Here is a 22,060-nt window from a genome sequence, read left to right on the forward strand (position 1 = left end):
CTCTATATATTTCCACAGAGCTTTGATATATTTTGACGCCTCTGCTATTGCCACCACCTCAGTTTGTTTGAGCTCTCAAGTGGAATAAAAAATGGCAGATGAAGACTATGATATGGACGGAGGGTAAGTACTAGTACCATTTATTTTTTCATAGACGTTTTTTATGTGTGTAATATTTTCTTTTTCACTATATACCATTTTTTTTCCTTCATAAAAGGTTTGCATCTTTCTTTTTGTGTTGTTATTCTTGGTGTTAGTAAGCCTCAAACTGTTGAGTATAAACGGGTTTAAATGTAAGAAAACAGATTATTATAGTAGTATGTACATAGTTGTCCAGATCAATAAGGTATATTAAGTTTATGGGTTCTTGACCATAATTCTTTTTGCTTATTTGAGTTATCAATAAATTTATTTAGACATATTAAGTGAATTCTTAATATGAAGACTGTTGGTTGGGCTAAAATTACTGGGTTTTGTCATAGCTCAGCCACTGTGGTGAAATATTTTTATTTAGTTGTATGATTATTATATGTGTAGAATTTAGTATTGGGATTTAGCTGTTCGTGTACTAGGGCCTAGGTTTTACAGTTAATTATGAAAAGAAGTGAAAAGAAGTGGTCTTTTTGGTCGAGAGACTCGGCACTCTTGCATGTAGGGTTTTTTTGTTTTTTTTTTTTTTTAAATCATAGGACTTGTATCCCTTTATTGATTTCAGCAAAAAGAACAAGAAAAAAGTTTGGGTGGGTGGGTTTTTGGGGGAGGGGGGTGGCGGTTGGGTGGGGTTGGGGGAGTATAATTTGAGAGATAGGCGTACCAATCCCTAATCGATATGTCTACCTGTTCGTGTAAAAGAATGAAAGAATACTATAGCTTATACAGTTCAGGGTGGATCAAAGTGGATTTCTGATGCCTTTAGCTGTCTGATTCTGAACGAAGCGATTTCCTATTTGTCAAGTAGGTTGGTGCTCTGACCGGTCTTGGTAAACTCTCGAACATTGTAAAAACCATTTGCTGCCGATAAAACATGGATGTTTGGTAGGTGCAGTCATGAGTTTGAAGATGGAGAAATTGGATTTCTCAGTTTTATAAAAAAGGAGCATATATTTTGGGCCAATATGTATTAGCAAGATTCATAAACAGTTGAGAACTGCCACTTTTTTAATTTTTTCCGAGCCTGCTTTTTTTTTTTTTTTGAGTGTAAAATACTTGTGCTGCATGTGAACAGTCTTAGTGAAGGATCTTTAGGATAAGGTAGAGAGGTGCTCTGGGGTGGTCCATCTTAGAGGATGCAATTAAATATAGATATATATCTTACAATAGAAAGACTAACAAATATTTGCTCAGAGGGAATAATCAAGTCTTTTTCCATATAGTAGTAAAAAAAAGGGCAGCCCGATGCACTAAGCTCTCGCTATGCGCGGGGTCTGGGGAAGGGCCGGACCACAAGGGTCTATTGTACGCAGCCTTATCTTGCATTTCTGTAAGAGGCTGTTTTCACGGCTCGAACCCGTGACCTCCTGGTCACATGGCAGCAACTTTACTAGTTACGCCAAGGCTCCCCTTCATTTTTCCATCTAGTAGTATTTACGGAAATATGCTCTATAGTAAGACGTTTTGGAAGTTAATTAGGTATTGTCTATCTTAGTTGTAATAGGTTAAGTCTAAAAAAATATTCGTAACGTTCTTATAGGTATTAGGTTAAAGACGTATGTTCAAAATTGGATTAGAACTTATTAAGGGTATAAAAATTGGTCAATATAAGGATATTTTGGTCAACCAACATTTATGTTCATGCTTTTAAAATAAATATAGATAATCTCTTTGGATCAAAGTGATTACTACATCTCTTAGCAATTTTGGAGCTTTATTGTAGTGTTTGGATGTTCCTGCATTGGTTAACTAGCTGCAACGAGAACATTCACTTGTGGGAATGGGAAAAGAGGGGCAGCAGTGTGGGTGGTTTTCACCACGGGGCTTTTGATGTTGTAGGAGCTTTCGTTCACTGCTCGAAATATGATTAATAGCTAATCGCATAATGGAATATGCAACCATTCACGAAGTCTAGTAACTTCTTGGATGTGAATTGAGTTTTATTTAAGATGAAGTCATGGGGCGCAATTAGCTAAAGGAGTTAAAGGTGAACTGTTGAAGTTGGCTCGCTAGAGTTTTGCAAACCTTTTGTATGCATATGCCTCAGAAGATGCATTGTGTGGCACCATGAAGTCGAAAATTCTGGTATCTAGTGTTGGAGGCCGGCACATACCTTATGCATTAGTGCTGTTTCGACCTTGTTAGTTCTACAAGAAGTTGTCTTTTATGGTTAAGCATTATAATTCTACTGGGTTCTTGTCGTCGTCCCTTGCTTATTTAGTTACTGTGAAGATGAATTATGTTGTCTGTTGGAAAGGTCATTTGGTCTCCTTTATATATGTCAGGCATTTAACTGTTTACATTGATGCAGATACGAGGATGAGCCCATAGAGCCCGAACCTGATGTAAGATAATTTCTTTTCATACTCCTCAGTATTTGAATGTAATTCATGTTGCATAACTACATTTATTATCAAACATTATGTGTCTCATTGTCAGGAAGTAGAAGAGATAGAAGAAGAAAATGGCAACCTTGAGGACGTACCAGACCCCCTATTGGGGGAAGGTGAGGAAAATCCAGAGCAAGAGCCTGTGGAGCAACCTCGGAAAACATCCAAGTATATGACAAAATATGAACGTGCAAGAATCTTGGGTACTCGAGCAGTCCAGATCAGGTCGTGGCACTATTCTTCCCTAATTAGCCTCTTTATAGGGGTTGTATTTGAACATTGAAACACTTGGGCTTTCATAACATGGTGAGTTCTTTTTGTGCTCATGCAGCATGAATGCTCCTGTGATGGTTGAGTTGGAGGGTGAAACTGATCCTCTTGAGGTAAAGATTGTTCTGTTAATTCTACTTCTTATCTTCTTTCGGTGACTTATCAAGATTATCTGAATTATAATGTCTGATGTATCTTCCTTAATGTCCATTTGCTTTAAAAGATTGCAATGAAAGAGCTCCGAGAAAAGAAGATACCCTTCACAATTCGTCGATACCTGCCTGGCCGAAGGCAAGACTTCACTTTTGTGTCTAAGAATCTTTTTTTGTTCTCTTCCATCATCGCAGGCCTCTTCTCATTAATCATTAGTCTTTACCTTTTCTTTATTCCAGTTATGAAGATTGGGGAGTCGATGAATTGATCGTTGAGGATTCATGGAAGAGACAAGTTGGAGGAGTTTGAAAGATGTTTTACATGCTGTCCTAAGTGCTTCTGCTTGTAGGCTTGGGAAGAACTATTTAACAATCGACTTTGCCCCTATGAAAATCAGAAACTAGATGTGAAGAACTATTGATGTAGAGATAAATGCTTGTGTGCTTCATGAAGTTATTACTACTAGTACTGGTCTTGGCTTTCACATGTTTGTGTTCGAGTAAACTGCAGCTTCTTGTTACTGTCTTAAAAATTAAAATAGTATTCTGCTATTTGATCGTACAAGGAACAGGCTGTGGAACGTGAAACTTTTACATAATATATTATTGGTTTATAGGCTTAAGGCGCAAATCACGCATAAAGCAATATCCCGGGTTATAACATTAAAGGTTTTCATGATTAATGCAAGGATGTTTGGTCTTTGATATAAAATTTTGGAAATTAAGTTAGTGTTTTGGTTTTTGAGATTACATTACAATAACAAAATCTCACAAGAATCAAGAATGTATTCCGATCTTACTCCGAGTTTGGAGAGGGTACATTAAAACTTGGGGAAAAATTCGAATGCAAGTTTAGTTATTTCCCATTTGTGTACCAGCATACATAGCAGCAGGAAATCGGATGGTTTAGTCAAAGTGAACCTGGGAAAAAAATTTGAATGCAAGTTTAGTTATTTCCCATCTGTGTGCCAGCATAAATAGTTGCACGAAATTGGAAATAACTAGCTTTCAAATTTTGTTTCCAAGTTTTGCTTTACATAATACTAGAAATAGAGAGAATTCGGCAATCCAAATATTTAAGCAAAACCATTTATTTAAGGGAAAAGGGTCAAATATACCCCTCTACTTTAGTTTAATAGTTAAATATATCTTCTGTTAGTCAAAGTAGATAAATATAGCCTTTCCGTTAGTCAAAGTAGATAAATATATCTCTTCCGTTAAGAAAGTACATAAATATATCCCTCAGTTGACAGACTTCCCAATTCCACCATTAATTATCCGATTTAACTTAAAAAAAAAAAAAGATGCCCGACCCGCCTCGACCCGCAAATTAAATTCTTTCCACTCAAATATACCCACCGCCACTACAACTGACCCAACACAACCACCACCACCACAACTAGTAAAGTCTTCATAACTATATATCCTTAACCATGTCCTCGGACATCAATGAAGAACAAAAAAGATCATTCGATCTCAGTAAATACATTAAATCCTTAATACAATGCAAAATACCAAAGAAAGCATGATTGTCATCAGACAAACATGATTATTATAATATTTCACACTTTATAAAATACTTAGGTATCCAACAGAAAGCTTTGGCTAAGAGCAAATTGAGATACATTTCATCAAGTATCACTGTATCACATATTCAGGTAGCTAGCAACATTAAAATCAATAAAAAAAAAGAAAGCTTTAGGCTCAAAAAGGCTAGAAAATCCCTGCCACAAGCCTCCTTTCTAAACAACGGTCCACCAATCTAAAATTAAAAACTAAAAATCAACAATCTCTTGAAGTTTTAGGCACAAAACAATTGGTGTTGTGGTTAAGGATGGTTATGAAGAATTTACTGGTGGTGGTGGTGGTGTGTTGGATCGGTTGTAGTGGTGGTAGGTATATTTGGGTAGAAAGAATTTAATTTGCGGGTCGGGCATGGGTTTTTTAAAGTTAAATCGGGTAATTAATGGTGGAATTGGGGATTCTGTCGATTGAGGGGTATATTTGTGTACTTTCTCAATGGTAGGCGTATATTTATCTACTTTGACTAACGGAAGGGGTATATTTATCTACTTTGACTAATGGAAGTTATATTTAACTATTAAACTAAAATAGAGGGGGTATATTTGACTCTTTTCCCTTTATTTAAAAGGAAGAAGGAGACTAGGCTGATTTGTAATGAAATGCACGGGTTATAGGATTTTTCAATTTGGTTTGTTAGGGATTTATTTGGGGCGGGTCAAGGTTTAGTTGGTGGATCGGGTTAAATGGGTTGGGAATTAATTAGATTTAGTTAATTATATGACTAACCAATCAAAGGGTGTCATATAATAAATGAAATGGGTCCGTTAAAAAATAAGGGTATTTTAGGCCCTATAGGTTAATGTCAGGGGTATTTTAGGCCCCAAAAGTGGATGGAGGGCATTTTTGCACCAAATCTAATAGTTCAAGAATATTTTAGACCCTTTTCTGTTTCGGAAATTAAGGTAGTGTTTCGGTTTCTGAGATTACATTACAATAATAGAATCTCACAAGTGAAGTTTGGAGAGGTAGCATCAAGATGTATGCCAATTTTACACCTATTTCAGGAGGTAGAGATGTTTATGAGATTACATTCTAGTTATTAATAGTGGTTATCGTGTGTCATAATTAATATAGTATTATCTTATGCGAGACACAATGAGATAAACTTTTTACTTGTTGCTTTATTTACTCAAACAAATTGGTCTAAAATAGTTGCAAATTAATTGAGGAGGAATAATTCACAATTTTAGAAATTAGTCTTTAAGCTTAAGAGAATAATTAACAAAAAATTTTTATTTTTTTAAAATTAGTAAACTTTAAATGCAATTATTTTTTGAGCTTATTTTAAGACAAAAATACTACTACTCAAAAAAGTAAAATTACTTATGTCGTCCACTAATACTTACTGAACAATTTTCTTAATTAATGATTATGCAAGATCTTCAAACAACAAATATAAAAGATCGAAGAAATACTATGTAAAGATAAAACTATTTTAAAAGTAAGCAGCATAAAAACGCTTATATTATATTCACATAAGAATATTTCGTTAATTAACAGATTCGAAAAGAACGGATAAAAATAACTTGCATTATCATCTATCGAATAACTCTAATTCCTTATATTATTATCCACATAGTAATCTAAATATTAATATTTGTTATATAAAAATCTGTATGACTAAATTGGACAATGAATAAAGTTACCTAATAATTACATAGATTGATAATTATATAGATAATAAATACTAGTATTACACTGTAATTAGTCAAGATCCTCTCAGGCTAAACTGACACCACATTATCATCAATATTTTTGTATAACTGGTCTGCCAAATCAAATGATTCGACAAAGACATTGCATAAACCAAATCATTACTACTACTTTATCCTCCAGCCTTCAAGGTATGAATGAATTAGTTGTCAATTAATTAATTACAGTACTACTTAAATAAATTAAAGAGAAGCAGAGGTGGGCGTTCGATTTTTCGGTTCGATTTTATCAAACTTCGGTTTGGTCCGGGTTCGGTTTTTTGAAGGTGGACAAATATTTTTAAAGTACTTCGGTTCGGTTTCGGTTTTTTCAATTCGATTTTTTTTGATATGATATTAGAAGTGATTCCCTTGACACTAATTCATATTCTCAAAAGCAATAAAACATAAAACTGATAAATTGAAATCAAAATCAAAATCAAACAAACAAGATATACAAGAATAAAAAACTATAACCATGATGTAGGATTACTAGGTGTTATATACATACCGTAAGAATAATTAAGAAAACACATAAAGGATATATATTAATCCTAAAGACACATCCTAGTTGCCTTCCTTAACATATTTGATTTTCTTAACTCAAGTAGAAAATTAGGGAAACAAAATACAAAAGAGGGCTTGTTATAATTGGATTTTTTTTCAAGGCAAACTTAACGTGACTATTTTAATTTTTTTGGGTAATGTATTAATTTAGCAAGTTGTCGATTTTTTTACGGTTTTATCAAACTTCGGTTATTCATGGTTTCGATTTTTTGAAGGTGGACACCAAATTCCGAACCAAACTAGTTCGAATATATAAAAGTTTATTTGTCATTTTCAATTTACTCAAAAGAGAAGTGGTCAATTTGGGTCAGCTCTGATGTATAAATATTACTTCACACAGTACAATTTTAGCCGGTCCCATCACATAAAATCCATACCAAAATACAATGTTTTTTTTGCATAGCATTTCATTAAACACGATTTTTTTAAATATTTTGAATTGTCAATTATTGTGAGTTGTGACTTATAATTTTTTTTTACATAGTTTCTGAATATGTAAATTTTATGTCATAAAACTCAAAATACAGTCAAAATAACAAGTTTGACCTTCAAATCGCGTCTCATATATAAATTTATATGGTTATAGAACTCCCTTCCGTCTCATTTTATATGGCACTGTTCGATTTGACACAAAATTTAAGAAAGAATGACTCTTAAAATTTGTGTGATTATAAATTATTTCATTAAAAAAAAAGAAAATTTTAATGTCAACTATTTCTAATTATAGAAAAATCTCAAATTAAAAAAGAAAGAGCACCGCGTAAACAAGTAGTCAATTAAAGAGAAGTGGTCAATTCGGGTCGGGTCAGGTGTACAAATAATACTCCACAAAGTACAACCTAAGTCGGTTCCTCTAAGCCCATTCACAAAAAAATCATACCAACATACAAATTAGGGCTTCTCCATCTCTCTTATATCTCTCACAAAAGTACACTTTTTTTTTCTCTGTGGCATTTCATCGAACACCATGGAAGCAATGGCAACAGGTTCAGTAATTCCACCAAACAGGCGAAGACCACCAATGGAAGAAGAAAGATTAGTCTTCGAAACATCAAAAGGTGTTGAACCAATAACAAGTTTCGCTGAAATGGGTATTAAAGATGATCTTTTAAGAGGTATTTATCAATACGGGTTTGAAAAACCATCAGCTATACAACAACGGGCTGTGTTGCCTATTATTTCGGGCCGTGACGTCATCGCTCAAGCCCAATCTGGTACCGGAAAAACATCCATGATTGCACTTACCGTTTGTCAAGTTGTTGATACCAAAAATTCAGAGTATGTATTCGAGAATACGCTTTTATTTTGGGGAAAATTACGTTCTATGTCTATTTTTTGAAATTATTTACACGCTTTAGCATATTTTAAGGGGAAAATTACGCTCTATGTCTAATTTTGAAAATATTTATGCGCCGATTTAGCTCACATTTGTGTATAAACACCTTTTATACACTATTATACAAGGTTGATATATTATGTATAATGTTTTACCCCAGGTATTGTGTTGTATTATATTGTATAAACTGAAATATGGCTACTTGGCGTAATATTTTATGTTGCATAATGTTCTCATTGCCTTTTTTCTTCTTTAGGGTTAGGTTTTTGAAAATTTTGGTAGGAATAATAGCACTTTTGGTCCCTAAATTATAGGTATATTATGATTTTGGTCTTTGTGATATCTGACAAAGCACTTTTAACCTTCAATTAATTGTAACGTGTTAAACCTCCATGATTGCCCTTACTGTTTGCCAAATTGTTGATAGCAAAAATTCAGAGTATGACCCGCAAGGGTGGCTCAGTTGGTTGAGCATGGGGCTTTCATAGTGGAGGTCTCAGGTTCGAAACCCCCTGCCTACGATAGCAGGGGATTTGCCTTCTGGGTTGAGCTCGTCGCACGGGGCTTGCCTAGTGCGGTTTATCTCTCTTGTGTGGTTTGTGAGCTATTACACAGGAGCTGGGTTTACCCTGTGCGCACCCGAAGGGTAGCGGCTGCGGGTTCCCATGTCATCAAAAAAAAAAATAAAAATTCAGAGTATGTATTGTTGTTCTTTTTTATTTTTCTTCCTTAGGGTTAGGTTTTTGAAATTTTTTGTAGTGACAATAGCATATTTGGTCCCTAAATTATGGGTATATTATGACTTTGGTCCTTGTGATATCTACGAAGCACATTTAACTGTCAATCAATTGGAACGTGTGTTAAACCACCATGATTGCCCTTACTGTTTGTCAACTTGTTGATACCAAAAATCCTGAGTATGTATTCTCAAATTCCCTTGTATTTTGGGGAAAATTACGCTCTATGTCAATTTGTTGAAAATATTTACAGTACGTAGCCCATACATTGATTTTGTTACCCGATTTAGCCCATATTTCAGTATAAACAACTTTTATACATTTTATACAAGGTTGATACATTATGTATAAGCCCCCTGGGGTATAATGTTGTAATAATTTTCAAAAGCTGTATCTTTTTGAAAATTTCACCTCTTTTTGTTCTTTAGGATTAGGTTTTTGAAATTTTTTGTAGGGATAATAGCATTTTTGGTCCTTAAATTTTTTGTTCCTTGTGATATCTGGCGAAGCACATTTAACCTTCAATTAATCAAAACGTGTGTTTTTAGTCCTTTATGTAAGAAGTATGTTGTATTTGAACTACTTTTGAACTATATTACTGTTTGCCAAGTTGTTGATACCAAAAATTTCTGAGGATGTATACCAAAAATTTCCGAGGATGTATTCTCAAATTCCCTTGTCTTCTTCTTTAGGGTTAGGTTTTTGTAGGGATGATAGAAATTTTTGTTCCCTAAATTATGGTTATATTATGATTTTGGTCCTTGTGATATCTACGAAGCACATTTAACTGTCAATTAATTGAAACGTGTGTTAAACATCCATGATTGCCCTACTGTTTGTCAAGTTGATGATACCAAAAATCCTGAGTATGTATTGTCAAATTCCCTTTTATTTTGGGGAGAAGTATGCTCTATGTCTATATTTTGAAAATATTTACACTACGTAGCCCATACGTTGAGTTTGTTACCCGATTTAGCCCATATTTCTGTATAAAAGGGTTTTATACACTTTATACAAGGTTGATATATTATGTATAATGTTTTACCCCAGGTATTATGTTGTATTATATTGTATAAACTGAAATATGGCTAGCTGGCGTAATATTTTATGTTGCATAATGGTCTCACTGCCATTTTTCTTCTTTAGGGTTAGATTTTTGAAAAATTTGGTACGAATAATATCATATTTGGTACCTAATTTATAGGTATATTCTGATTTTGGTCCTTGTGATATCTGACTAAGCACATTTAACCTTCAATTAATCGAAACGTGTTTTAAACCTCCATGATTGCCCTTACTGTTTGCCAAGTTGTTGATACCAAAAATTCCGAGTATGTATTTTCGTTTACCTTTTCTCTTCTTTAGGGTTTGGTTTTGAATTTTTTTTTTTTATAGGGATAATAGCATGTTTGGCCCCTAAATTATAGGTATGTTCTGATTTGGTCCTTGTGATATCTGATGAAGAACATTTAACCTTCTATTAATCCAAAAGTGTGTTCTTTAGGGTTAGTTTTTTTTATTTTTTTGTTTGATTGATGGTTCGAATGGAAGGAAATCGATATAGGTGACTCATGTAGCAGACCTCAGCTTGCTAGGGGTTGAGGTGGTAGTTGATGTAGTTGTGTGCACATAAACATAGTTCAAGCAGAAGCATTGGGTGCGAATGCACTTGTTGATATGCATCCGCCCCTGAGGGATTCTTTCATTGTGAGGCAAGTTCGACCACGGTATTTTTTTTTTTTTTTTTAATTAGAATATAATAAGGAAGTGGGGCTGTTGGATTAAAAGTAGTTATTTCCTCTTGGCCACTTATAAAGTTCAGAATTTGTTTGCAGTTTGCTCTTTTATGAAGTCTTAAGAATCTTGGGTGATTGCCTATGTATTTTTTTAGGGTGCAAGCATTGATATTGTCTCCTACGCGGGAGCTTGCAGCTCAGACGGAAAAGGTGATTTTGGCTATTGGAGATTATATTAACATACAGGCACATGCATGTATTGGAGGCAAAAGCGTGGGTGAAGATATCAGAAAACTAGAGCATGGAGTACAAGTAGTCTCCGGAACTCCTGGAAGAGTCTGTGACATGATTAAAAGGAGAACTTTACGAACTAGGGCCATCAAATTATTGATTCTTGTAAGTTTATGACTTTATACCTTCATATTTATCTTGGTGCTGAATTCTTTTTTCGGCTGATTACTTTACATTGAAGTATGTGAAGTCTTACTCTGCTTCTGATTTTTGTTAGGATGAATCTGATGAGATGTTGAGCCGTGGTTTTAAAGATCAGATATATGATGTTTACAGATATCTTCCACCAGAGCTTCAGGTGAGTTCACTGTTTTTCTAAACTCATAAAAGACTTCCATTCTTGCTTATTAGGTGATTATTTCTACAAAAAGTTGTTGTTCAAGATAATAGAGTCATATTACGAGGCTACCCCCCAGTGAATCTTATACATTGTGCAGCTCCTTACTGATCCTTCATTGATCACTCTTTGTTGATAGTGTTTCTTGATTGCAATTATGTGATGTCTACAGATTTTCTGTATATTTCTTATGGTTGATTTGCTTTTTCTGTTTTTAATTGTGTGTTTCAGTAGTTTAGAAAATCAAGAATCCTGTTTGCTTTGCACGTCTTATACTTTCTTTGAGGAAAAAGATGGGAATGAAAATTGTCTGGTTATTTTGCTTTCTTGGTATAGAGTCCTACTTTGCCGTTATGTATGATTCTTTGCTCTATAGAGTAAGAGAGATGGTCTGTGCCCTTCTCCCCAACTACAACATGGAACTGAAAATTTTCATTAAATTCTTCCACTGTGCTTTTAAGTTTTAAGCACTAGACGAGTGTGTGTTCTCTCTCTCTCTCTCTCTCTCTCCCCCCTTTTCTGGATAAGTATATAAACGTTTGACACTTATTACTCTGCAGGTTGTACTGATTTCTGCCACTCTTCCAAATGAAATTCTGGAGATAACAAGCAAATTTATGACGGATCCTGTTCGGATTCTTGTAAAGCGTGATGAATTGACTCTAGAGGCAAGTGATGATTTGAGTCTTTCTTTTTCTGACACTCGCCCCCACACAGGAAAAGCAGATGAAGTGTCACGATGACACTGAAGCAATAATTTCATTTCAATATCTTTCCTCATGTTGATTCTTTTTCTTTTTGTGTTTGTTGCAGGGCATCAAGCAGTTCTTTGTAGCAGTGGAGAGAGAAGAGTGGAAATTTGATACACTTTGTGATCTTTATGATACCCTCACCATCACCCAAGCTGTTATTTTCTGCAACACAAAACGAAAGGTAACATTGTCACCTGGTTCTTTGGCTCCCAACTGAATCGTAGTGGACTTCTTTTTTGATAAGTCAAGTGAACTATAGTGGACTGTTGCCTTAAATAAGAGATGCTGGATTATCAGGAGTTTTTTCCATGATTGTTTTGGGGGTTTTCTAGTTGTGAGTAATTGGCCGGGGTTCTAATCATTATGTTATATGTTAAGAGTTCCTTTCGGTGAATGTAGTTGTCTTTAGCAATCGGTGAAGAAAGTAAAAAATATATACTTACCATACTTTAATGTATGAGGAAATGCGCTAATGAAATTGATCTGCTAAAATCAGGCTGAAATACACATTGCTTCTAATCCAGTGTTTCATGAAAGAACAATTGAGGAGATAACCAAGCAATTTATTCCCTAATCTCTCTTTTCCACACACCCCCCCACCCCCCCCCCCCCCCCCCTCTCTCACAAATAGAGCATTTGTTTTTGTACCATGCCTTTCTAATGGAAGTGTGATTAATATGACAGGTTGATTGGCTAACTAACAAGATGCGCGAGAATAATTTTACTGTCTCATCTATGCACGGAGATATGCCACAGAAGGAGAGAGATGCTATTATGGCTGAGTTCCGAGGTGGTACGACTCGTGTTCTAATCACAACAGATGTTTGGGCAAGGGGGCTGGATGTTCAACAGGCAAGCTCTATGTCCTTTACTGTTTCACAACCTGCACACCCTAGTTCAGTTCTCTATTTTGTGATCGCTAATTGTATTGGCCGTAAGCTGCTATTACTAATTTCTGAGTCTTTAAGTCTTAACAATCCAAGCTTACCTAAGCAGGAGGGGTAATTTGTTTTACCCGAGAGTTCTAATTGTCCTTGAAATATATGTAATGATGAGGTTGTTTATGCTGGTAGAGTTAGAATGTTGAATTACTTTATACTCGATATACTGACCTTCAGTGGCAAAGCACATTAGTAGTCAAGCAGCTACATATTCATTAGTATTTTAGTATTCATCTTTACATAAAGTAAGTCACAACATATTCTTTAAGTGAAGGTTAAAAATCTATTTCTTTTTTTTTTTAAAAAGAAGAAGCTATTTCTATCAGGATAAGAATGCATTCCGGTATAATCAAGCAGCTATTTACTTGCATGCAAATACATTGTCTGATATTCGATAACCTTGTGTACAGTCAAGAAGCTATTTCCCTTCAGCAAATGCATTTGGGGATACCTGACTATTCCTATCAAGGATAAGAATGCAGTGAATATGATTTACAAATACAACAATGTTTAGAATGTTGACTTACTTTATAATCGATATCCTGACTACAGTGGCTAAGCACATTGCCGTCTAAGTATCCATATTTCTTTTGTCTCTTTGGCTGCCACATCTAGGGGAATATTTCTGCTGAACTATCTTTGGTTTTCAAAAAGATGTTGTATTATCTCTTACATTTTGCTGACCATATCAATTTCAGGTGTCTCTGGTGATCAATTATGACCTTCCAAACAATAGAGAGCTGTACATTCATCGCATTGGTCGCTCTGGTCGTTTTGGCCGAAAGGTATTTTTTTTTTGTCTTTCCTCTCTAATCAATCCCTTAATTCTTATAACCTTTCACTTTGTCGTCATCTGTTTTTATTGCTCACTATGACAATAGTGCCCATGTGGAGCAGCAACCTAAGCTCATCATATTACTACAAAACCTTTAACAATGTTGTCTAGTATAATGTACAGCATTTAGCAGATGAATATAATTACCCAACACAAAATTACAGCTAAACAATGGCGTCACTATAGAGCCTTCTGTTTTACAGGCAAAGACCTCATTGTGGGTGGTATGACAGAGGCCTCATATTCCAAACAATATCTTGCAATTCCATTTGCTGAAGGATCTCTAATCTAATAACTTTGACAGAGCACTATGCAAACTGCTTTGTTTACTCTCTCAATTATTGACTCCTTAACAAAAAAGAAAATCCCAATTATTGACAATTGGCTCACTAATGCAGAGCAGATACTTAATTTACAATAGCTAACTTATTCTACCTGCTTTAATATATCCTCCATATTATTGTTCGTTATGGCGTCCCCATCTTCTATAGCTTCAATTTAAAACAAATCTGCTAGCAGATCTTACGGAATCATTTATTTGCTTGGGAGCCTTCAGATATTTCAACCTTTCTTATAAATTGCTATGAAAAGAACTACTTCCATTATACTCACATACATGTGATAACTGTTTTTACATTGTGGGGTGCAGGGTGTTGCTATAAATTTTGTGAAGAGTGATGATATTAAAATTCTGAGAGACATAGAGCAATACTACAGTACCCAGATTGATGAAATGCCCATGAACGTGGCCGATTTGATATAAAAGACTGCAGGATTCAGAACATGGTTCTGTGTGGCTGCATTGGTTTGCCTTCTGAGTGGTTTGTATGTACCAAAGGATTCAAGTTTGTGATGGCGAGAAATTGGAAGATGTTCTATTTATTGGTACTATGTGACATGTTGGCTTTCTTGTGCTGCATTTTGTTGCAAAGTGTATTATGGGATGATCTCTTTTAGCGTAGGCTTGATCAAATTTGTTACTCACGAGTTTTGCTGAATTGGACATGGATTGCGTTAATTTTGTTTCTTTAAGATGTACAATCGGTGTGTGAATTTTTTTTTGAAAGTTGGGTGACGTGCATATTTTTCCGTTCTATTTCAACCTTTATGGGATGAAGAGAAGTTGTAACATTTTATCTTGTCGATCAGGTTAATCTCGTAGTCTCAGTCTGCAGACAGACCTGAGTTGGCACTAAAGGGTCAAATCTATCCCCTCCCACCAAAAAAAATCCTGGAGCAGCTGAACCTGGCTGCATGTCTTTTATTAAAATCAGTTTCTCATGGTCTTATTCACATTAAACCACATTATTTATTTTAGTCAAGTGGTATATTGACGTAGAAATGTATCCAAGAAACGAGGTGCAAAGAACCAAGTAGACTGACCCAGTGGAAAAATTAGAAACATAAAGAAGAAAAAAAAAAGAAAAAGAATTGTATCTGAAAATGCAACTGCATTATAATTTATCAGGTCTCAATTGAACAGATTGAGCAAGTTTGAATTGACGTTACATGAAACCTAACAGGTCAAAAGCTATTTTAGAGAGAACATACTTCAAAAGCCTCAATAAAACTGAAGGAGGTAGCCCTATTTGCTTGCCATCAGCTAAGTATATTGAACAATCATGGTTAAGCGATAGAGGTGTATAATAGATGTTCTATCCCAAGTTGTGTTGTATTCAATTGTGCAACTCTTTTAAAACGGGATCCAGAAACATAAAATCGTTTTTGATAATTTATCAGCTTCAAGAAGAAAAAATGGATGTAATTCTAACCCCTTATAGATGAGTCGGTATTTTTTAAGAAATGGCACAATGTACAAATAAAGCTACTTGAATTAGTCCATAGCTCAGAAAGAAAAATCAAAGTGGCTCACAAACTCGATATAGGCATCTCACTTTGTAGACACTGGGAAGATATAATTACACTGAAAAGAGCATTGAGGGCTTAAAAAACACCCGAAGGACAACAAATAATGCAAACTAAGAAAAAAGACTAATTACAGACATGAAACCAAGAAAATATACAGATAATTAGCAGGGAAGTAGCCATCTGATAATTTACAAAACTGTGTTTATGTGGAGTGCTTTAAGCAAAGAAGTTGCCATCTGTTTGACCAAAACTTGGCCACTCGAACTCGTCCATCTCTGCCCTCTTGAATCAAATTCTGAAGCTTTTGAAGTAGATCATTCTCCACAATAAGTTGTTTTGGACGCAGATGGTGCTCATACACAGCCTGGTATAAAATATTCGGAAAAGGCTCAAATATGTCATCAAACTATCGAAAATGGCTCATTTATGCCACTCATCAATAGTTTGGCTCATTTATGCCATTGAACTATCGGAAATGACTCATTTATGCCACTCATTAATAGTTTGGCTCATTTATGTCATCGCCCATTATCAAAATGACTCATCCATGCCATTTTTCATTAACGCCGGTTTTACAATACCAGATATGATACGTGACCTCCAACTAGATTATGGTTGTGGGCGGGTCGGGTGTATGAGTCATATTTTTTATTAATTTGGGATTTAAAATTGGACCGATTTAATTAAACGATGTAGACCTCTAATCATAGGCGGAGCTAGAATTTGAGGCTTGTGGGTTCCGAATTCAAATCTTTAAGTTACTGAGTTTTATTAATTTGGGATTTAAAATTGGACCGATTTAATTAAACGATGTAGACCTCTAGTCATAGGCGGAGCTAGAATTTGAGGCTTGTGAGTTCCGAATTCAAATCTTTAAGTTACTGAGTTCTAAAGTACTAATTTATACATACTACACAAATTTCTTAAAACAAATATAAGATTTGTAAAAGATTATGGAAATGTTTTCCCCGTCCTATTCACAAAGGGAAGAACCGCATATATACAATGTACATGCCATGATCATCGGCAAATCTCTAGAAACAATATGCTAATAATTAGGAAGGCTAATTAGGCAATATTCTAGGAAGATAACGGCAGATAATTAGGAAGGCTAATTATCTCCTTTGACCATACAAAAATATATACACTATATTTAACACACCCCCACAGTCGAAGCGGGAGGTTTATGAACGTTAAGACTGTCCCGAAACTCTTCAAATAAAACCCGCGGGAGACCTTTAGTAAAGATATCCGAATCGATAACGGGAAGGTACATGAAGAACCCGGACCTGCCCACGGGCAACCTTCTCTCTGACAAAATGAATATCCATTTCAATATGTTTTGTACGTTGATGTTGAACTGGATTTCCGGATAAATACATAGCACTTACATTGTCACAATAAACAAGAGTAGCCTTTTTAATCGGACAATGCAACTCTAAGAGAAGGTTTCGAATCCAACATGATTCGGAGACAACATTCGCCACCCCACGATACTCGGCTTCGGCACTCGACCGAGACAAAGTGGGTTGTCGTTTAGACGACCAAGAAATCAGATTGTCACCCAAAAATACACAATAACCAGATGTAGACCGTCTAGTGTCAGGGCACCCACCCCAATCTGCATCAGTATACGAGACAAGAGTAGAAAAAGAAGACGGGTATAAATGAAGCCCGTGATCCAAAGTACCCTTAACATACCGAATGACACGTTTAAGAGCAGACATATGATCAACTCTCGGATCATGCATATGTAGGCAAACCTGTTGTATGGCATAAGAGATATCCGGTCGTGTAAAAGTGAGATATTGTAGGGCCCTTGCAAGACTCCGATAAAGAGAAGGATCATCAAAAGTATTACTAGATGTAGCACTGACCTTTGATTTAGTGTCAACAGGAGTGAGGGATGGTTTACAAGAAGACATCCCTGCACGCTCAATTATTTCTTCGGCATACTGGCGCTGTGAGAGAAACATACCATCCTTATGGCGAGTCACAGCAATACCCAAAAAATAATTTAGAGGACCAAGATCCTTCATAGCAAACTCAGAACTAAGAAGATCCATGATAGAACATCGGAGAGCATCAGAAGAAGCAGTGAGGATAATATCATCAACATATAATAATATGTAAGCCATATTAGACCCTTTGCTGAAACTGAACAAAGAGTTGTCACACCTGCTATTTGCGAACAATAGATAGAACAAAATCAGAAACACGCTATACCAAGCCGGCGCGGCACTTGCTAAGTCCATACAATGACTTACGCAAGAGACATACATAATCAGGATGAACACGATCCCTGTAACCCATAGGTTGGTGCATGTAAACCGTTTCTTGAAGCTCACCATGTAGGAAGGCATTTTTAACATCCAGCTGATGGATCGGCCATGCCTTCGAAAGAGAAAGACTAAGAACAATGCGGATCGTAGCAGGCTTCACCACCGGACTAAAAGTCTCGCCACAATCAATGCCAACTTGCTGGGTTTTACCATCACCTACAAGACGGGCTTTATGCCTCTCAAACACATCATTAGATTTGACTTTATGAGTAAAAATCCATATAGACCGAATCACATTAACATTCGGAGGACGGGGCACCAACTCCCACGTCTTATTTTTAATAAGAGCATTATATTCATCATCCATGGCCATTTTCCAATTGGGGTCACGAAGAGCCGCTATCGGACTTCGAGGCAAAGGTGACCTCTCAACTGTAGTGTGCATGGAATATTTTGTGTTAGGTTTGAAAATCCCATATTTGCTACGGGTCACTACCTTCGGCTGATGGAGTTGAGCATTTTGTGGAGTTGGAGTTGAGATATCGGTTTGTGTTTGGGCTGGGAAATTTTGAGAGCAACGAGGAGGACTTGGGCCCAAAGGAGTAGAGCTACGGCCTGAGAGCTAGGCTCGGCGTCTTGGGTGTAGATGATGGGCTGGAGGGCTAGGAGGTGAAATGGGCTCAGGAGAGGGAATGGGCCTTACTGGCAAGTTGGGTGGAGAAGGAGACAAGGACTGGGCCAGTTGTGAGGGAGAAGAAGTTGGGCCAGTTTGTCGCATATGATGAATCACGTAAGGTGATAAATCATTATGAAGAAAGTCATAAGTGTTGGATTGTGGGGAATGCAATTTTGCAAAAGGGAAATTATTTTCATCAAAAATGACATGGCGACAAATAATAATTTTATGTGAGGACATATCATAACACTTGTAGCCACGATGGTTGGTTGGATACCCTAAAAAACACAAGGAGTAGATCGAGGTTGCAACTTATTAATAGTTGTTGATGGAAATAAAGGATAACACAAACAACCAAAAACCCGGTTAGAAGATGAAATAAGACGGAACCCTTTTTTGTAAAGAATTTCAAGAGGTGACTTGTTTCCCAATAGTTTACTTGGAAGGACATTAAGAAGATAAGTGGCCATTTGGAAAGAATGATGCCAAAAAAGGGTGGAAGAGAGGCATGAGCGAGAAGAGTACGAGAGATATTATTTATAGTCCGAATTTTACGTTCGACTTTCCCATTTTGAGATGAAGTATGTGGACAAGAAAGGCGAAAAGACATGCCATGAGTCTTACAAAAATCCCAAAAAGGACCATTATCAAACTCCCTACCATTATCACATTGTATATTTTTGATATGACGTTCAAATTGAGTGGAAATATGGGCTTTAAAGGTTAAGAAAATATCATAAACATCGATTTTTCGTGCGAAAAAAGTCCATAAATACTTAGAATAATCATCCAAAAATAAAATGTAATATCTATGTCCGGAAGAACTCAAAACAGGAGGAGACCAAAGATCACTATGTAAAATATCAAACGGCATAGTCGTACTCGAAGAAGAAGAAACAAATGGTAACTTAATATGTTTTCCAAGTACACAAGACCCACAAATACTAGAACTAGAAATTTTAGAACAATCAATGCTTTTATTTTTCTAAGCACATCTAAGAACGGGAGTTCCGGATGACCCAAACGATCATGCCGAGCTTAGGAGAGATGGTACGCAAAAGTAGATGAGGAAGCTTGATTGTTGAGAGAAGAAATGGGATGAGGTCGCCTCGACTATTGTCATCTCATTATTGGTATCCTCGTCGGATAAGCCTTCACAGAAAACCCAAAAGGATCAAACTCAACTGACACAGAATTATCAGTGGTAAACTCTCTAACAGAAATGAGATTTTTAATCAATTTAGGTGCATGAAGAACATTTTGAAGGGAAAGGGATTGACTCGGGGAAGATAATTTAGTGTGACCATAGCCAAGAATCGGAATAGTATGACCATTACCAACCACAATATTATTATTAGGATGATTGCCCAAATTAAAATAAGACGAGAGAGTACCTGTAGAGGAGGTCATGTGAAATGTAGCCCGGGTGTCCATGTACCATGACGGATCGGGTTGGTGAAGAGACATAGTATGCATTGCTGTCTCGATATCCGTAGGAGCATACGACATGGGCTGCCCAAAATTAGGTGGTGCGTGTTGTTGAACATAGGCTTGCTGAGGTCTTGGGCCCAAGATACTGGGCTGGCGCTGCTGAGGAACAGGAGGTCTGGCCCAACCTTGAGTTGGGAATGGGCAAGGTGGAATGGGCCAACCGTGACCATACCAACCCCAAGGATAAGGTTGATGCTGCTGCTGTTGTTTCAAAAATGACGAGCTCCCACCTTGGCCACTAGAGTTCTGTCCCCGGCCACCACCTTTGCCGTTGCCGGAGTCGCGTCCGCTACCACCGGAATTGTTGTTCTTCCGGCCACCGTTGTGGCGGCGACCACCAGAGTGCTGCACACCTTGCTTCCCCTTAGAACGACCCGATTTTTCAGAAGTAATCGGACCTTCATCATTCGAAGTGACCACCATAGCTGATTCGGTGGCTGCTTCCTTAGACATCCCGGCCTCTTCAAGAACAAGCATAGACCGATCCTTATAGAAAGGAGGAAGAGGATTGCTTTGTCGGATTACCGTACCCACACCACGGTACGGTTTTGTAAGACCACCTACCAATTGCAAAACCATACGACTGTCCGACACCGGTGCGCCAACGTTCTTCAATTGATCCGCAAGGGACTTGAGACGTTAACAATAAGCAGAGGCATTAGGAAAATGCTCCATAGAGACAGTGGTGAAATCTTGTTCAAGGGCAACGGCACGGGAATGTTGATTATCTTGGAATATATCACGCAATCTATCCCAAGCTTCCATAGCCGTTGAATCGGACTCGATAATTGTGTGCAATAGGTCGTTAGAAATGGTAGAATAAATCCACGAAAGAACCGTGGCATCCAAGGTTGACCATAGTTCCTTTTCTTCATCAGTAGAAGGAATCTTCCTCTGACCGGCCTTCGGAGGAATGATATGATTAAGAACCTTGTGAGATCGTGCGTGAATCTTGAAGAGTTCCGCCCACGTAGAGTATTGAACGTTTTCCATTTCAAGCATAATGGGAACGTGGTTTTGATATTTGAGACGGCGGAGAGCCGGGTGAAAAAAGAGGATTTGTTGTCCGACATTTAGGATGGCCGGAAAGCGAGAGATAGAAGGAAGAAGATGGTGGGCAAGGAAACTCGAGCTAGGGCGAGCGGAAGACAGAGAAAATCCCTATGCAACTGATACCATAAAAGATTATGGAAATGTTTTCCCCGTCCTATTCACAAAGGGAAGAACCGCATATATACAATGTACATGCCATGATCATCGGCAAATCTCTAGGAAACAATATGCTAATAATTAGGAAGGCTAATTAGGCAATATTCTAGGAAGATAACGGCAGATAATTAGGAAGGCTAATTATCTCCTTTGACCATACAAAAATATATACACTATATTTAACAATTTGAACAAAAGCTTGTGAATCCGGCCGAACCCGTCTTCGACACTGTAGCTCTGCCACTGCCTCTAATTGGAGGTCATGTTTCATAGGTGGTATTATAAAATCGGATCAATGAAAAATGGCATGAATGAAGTACCACTTATATTGAGATGGGTCAAAACGAGGCACTACAGAGTACATTGGTTATCTAGTAGGATAGGAACCATTTACAGACTAATCAAAAACAGCGTCACAGACAAATAAGCTATGACAAGATATATCACATCTACAGTGCATCTACCAAGATCTCGATAAACGTATCTAGCCAGCAGCACCTCTTTCCTCTCTTTTGACAGGTGCAGCTTGCCAGCTAAACTAATACTACCAAGACAAAATGGTCAAACTTAACGTTATTTAAACATTTCGTTCCAACCAACCACGTTTCTGTAAGTGTCATCCAATTGCAGCAGATTCATTAACATAAGTTAAACAAAGACAAACACACAACATTTGCAAGCAGCAAGCAGGCAAAGTAGCAAGTAAAAACTCAAAAATGACATACGTGATAATTTTCAAGAATGGCTCCAGTATGTGCAAAACT

General features: G+C 36.7%; 3 protein-coding genes across 3 annotated transcripts; 2 read left to right on the forward strand and 1 right to left on the reverse strand.

The window, feature by feature from the left end:
- LOC132060263 (DNA-directed RNA polymerases II and V subunit 6B-like) lies at nt 1–3,527 on the forward strand. Its single transcript, XM_059453213.1, has 6 exons — nt 1–123; nt 2,462–2,495; nt 2,590–2,765; nt 2,872–2,923; nt 3,034–3,101; nt 3,203–3,527. The coding sequence occupies exons 1-6, from the start codon at nt 92–94 to the stop codon at nt 3,270–3,272; spliced, it is 432 nt and encodes a 143-aa protein (XP_059309196.1). The 5' UTR covers nt 1–91; the 3' UTR covers nt 3,273–3,527.
- A 4,151-nt stretch (nt 3,528–7,678) lies between these two features.
- LOC132060264 (eukaryotic initiation factor 4A-3) lies at nt 7,679–14,865 on the forward strand. The gene is made up of 8 exons (XM_059453214.1): nt 7,679–8,082; nt 10,769–11,009; nt 11,122–11,202; nt 11,802–11,909; nt 12,055–12,174; nt 12,678–12,845; nt 13,633–13,719; nt 14,419–14,865. The coding sequence occupies exons 1-8, from the start codon at nt 7,772–7,774 to the stop codon at nt 14,530–14,532; spliced, it is 1,230 nt and encodes a 409-aa protein (XP_059309197.1). The 5' UTR covers nt 7,679–7,771; the 3' UTR covers nt 14,533–14,865.
- Nucleotides 14,866–20,726: 5,861 nt separating this feature from the next.
- LOC132061601 (uncharacterized) lies at nt 20,727–21,080 on the reverse strand. The gene has a single exon (XM_059454378.1). The coding sequence runs from the start codon at nt 21,078–21,080 to the stop codon at nt 20,727–20,729; it is 354 nt and encodes a 117-aa protein (XP_059310361.1).
- Between the last annotated feature and the right edge of the window lie 980 nt (nt 21,081–22,060).

This window comes from Lycium ferocissimum, chromosome 6, assembly GCF_029784015.1.
Source record: "Lycium ferocissimum isolate CSIRO_LF1 chromosome 6, AGI_CSIRO_Lferr_CH_V1, whole genome shotgun sequence".
Taxonomy (NCBI): domain Eukaryota; kingdom Viridiplantae; phylum Streptophyta; class Magnoliopsida; order Solanales; family Solanaceae; genus Lycium; species Lycium ferocissimum.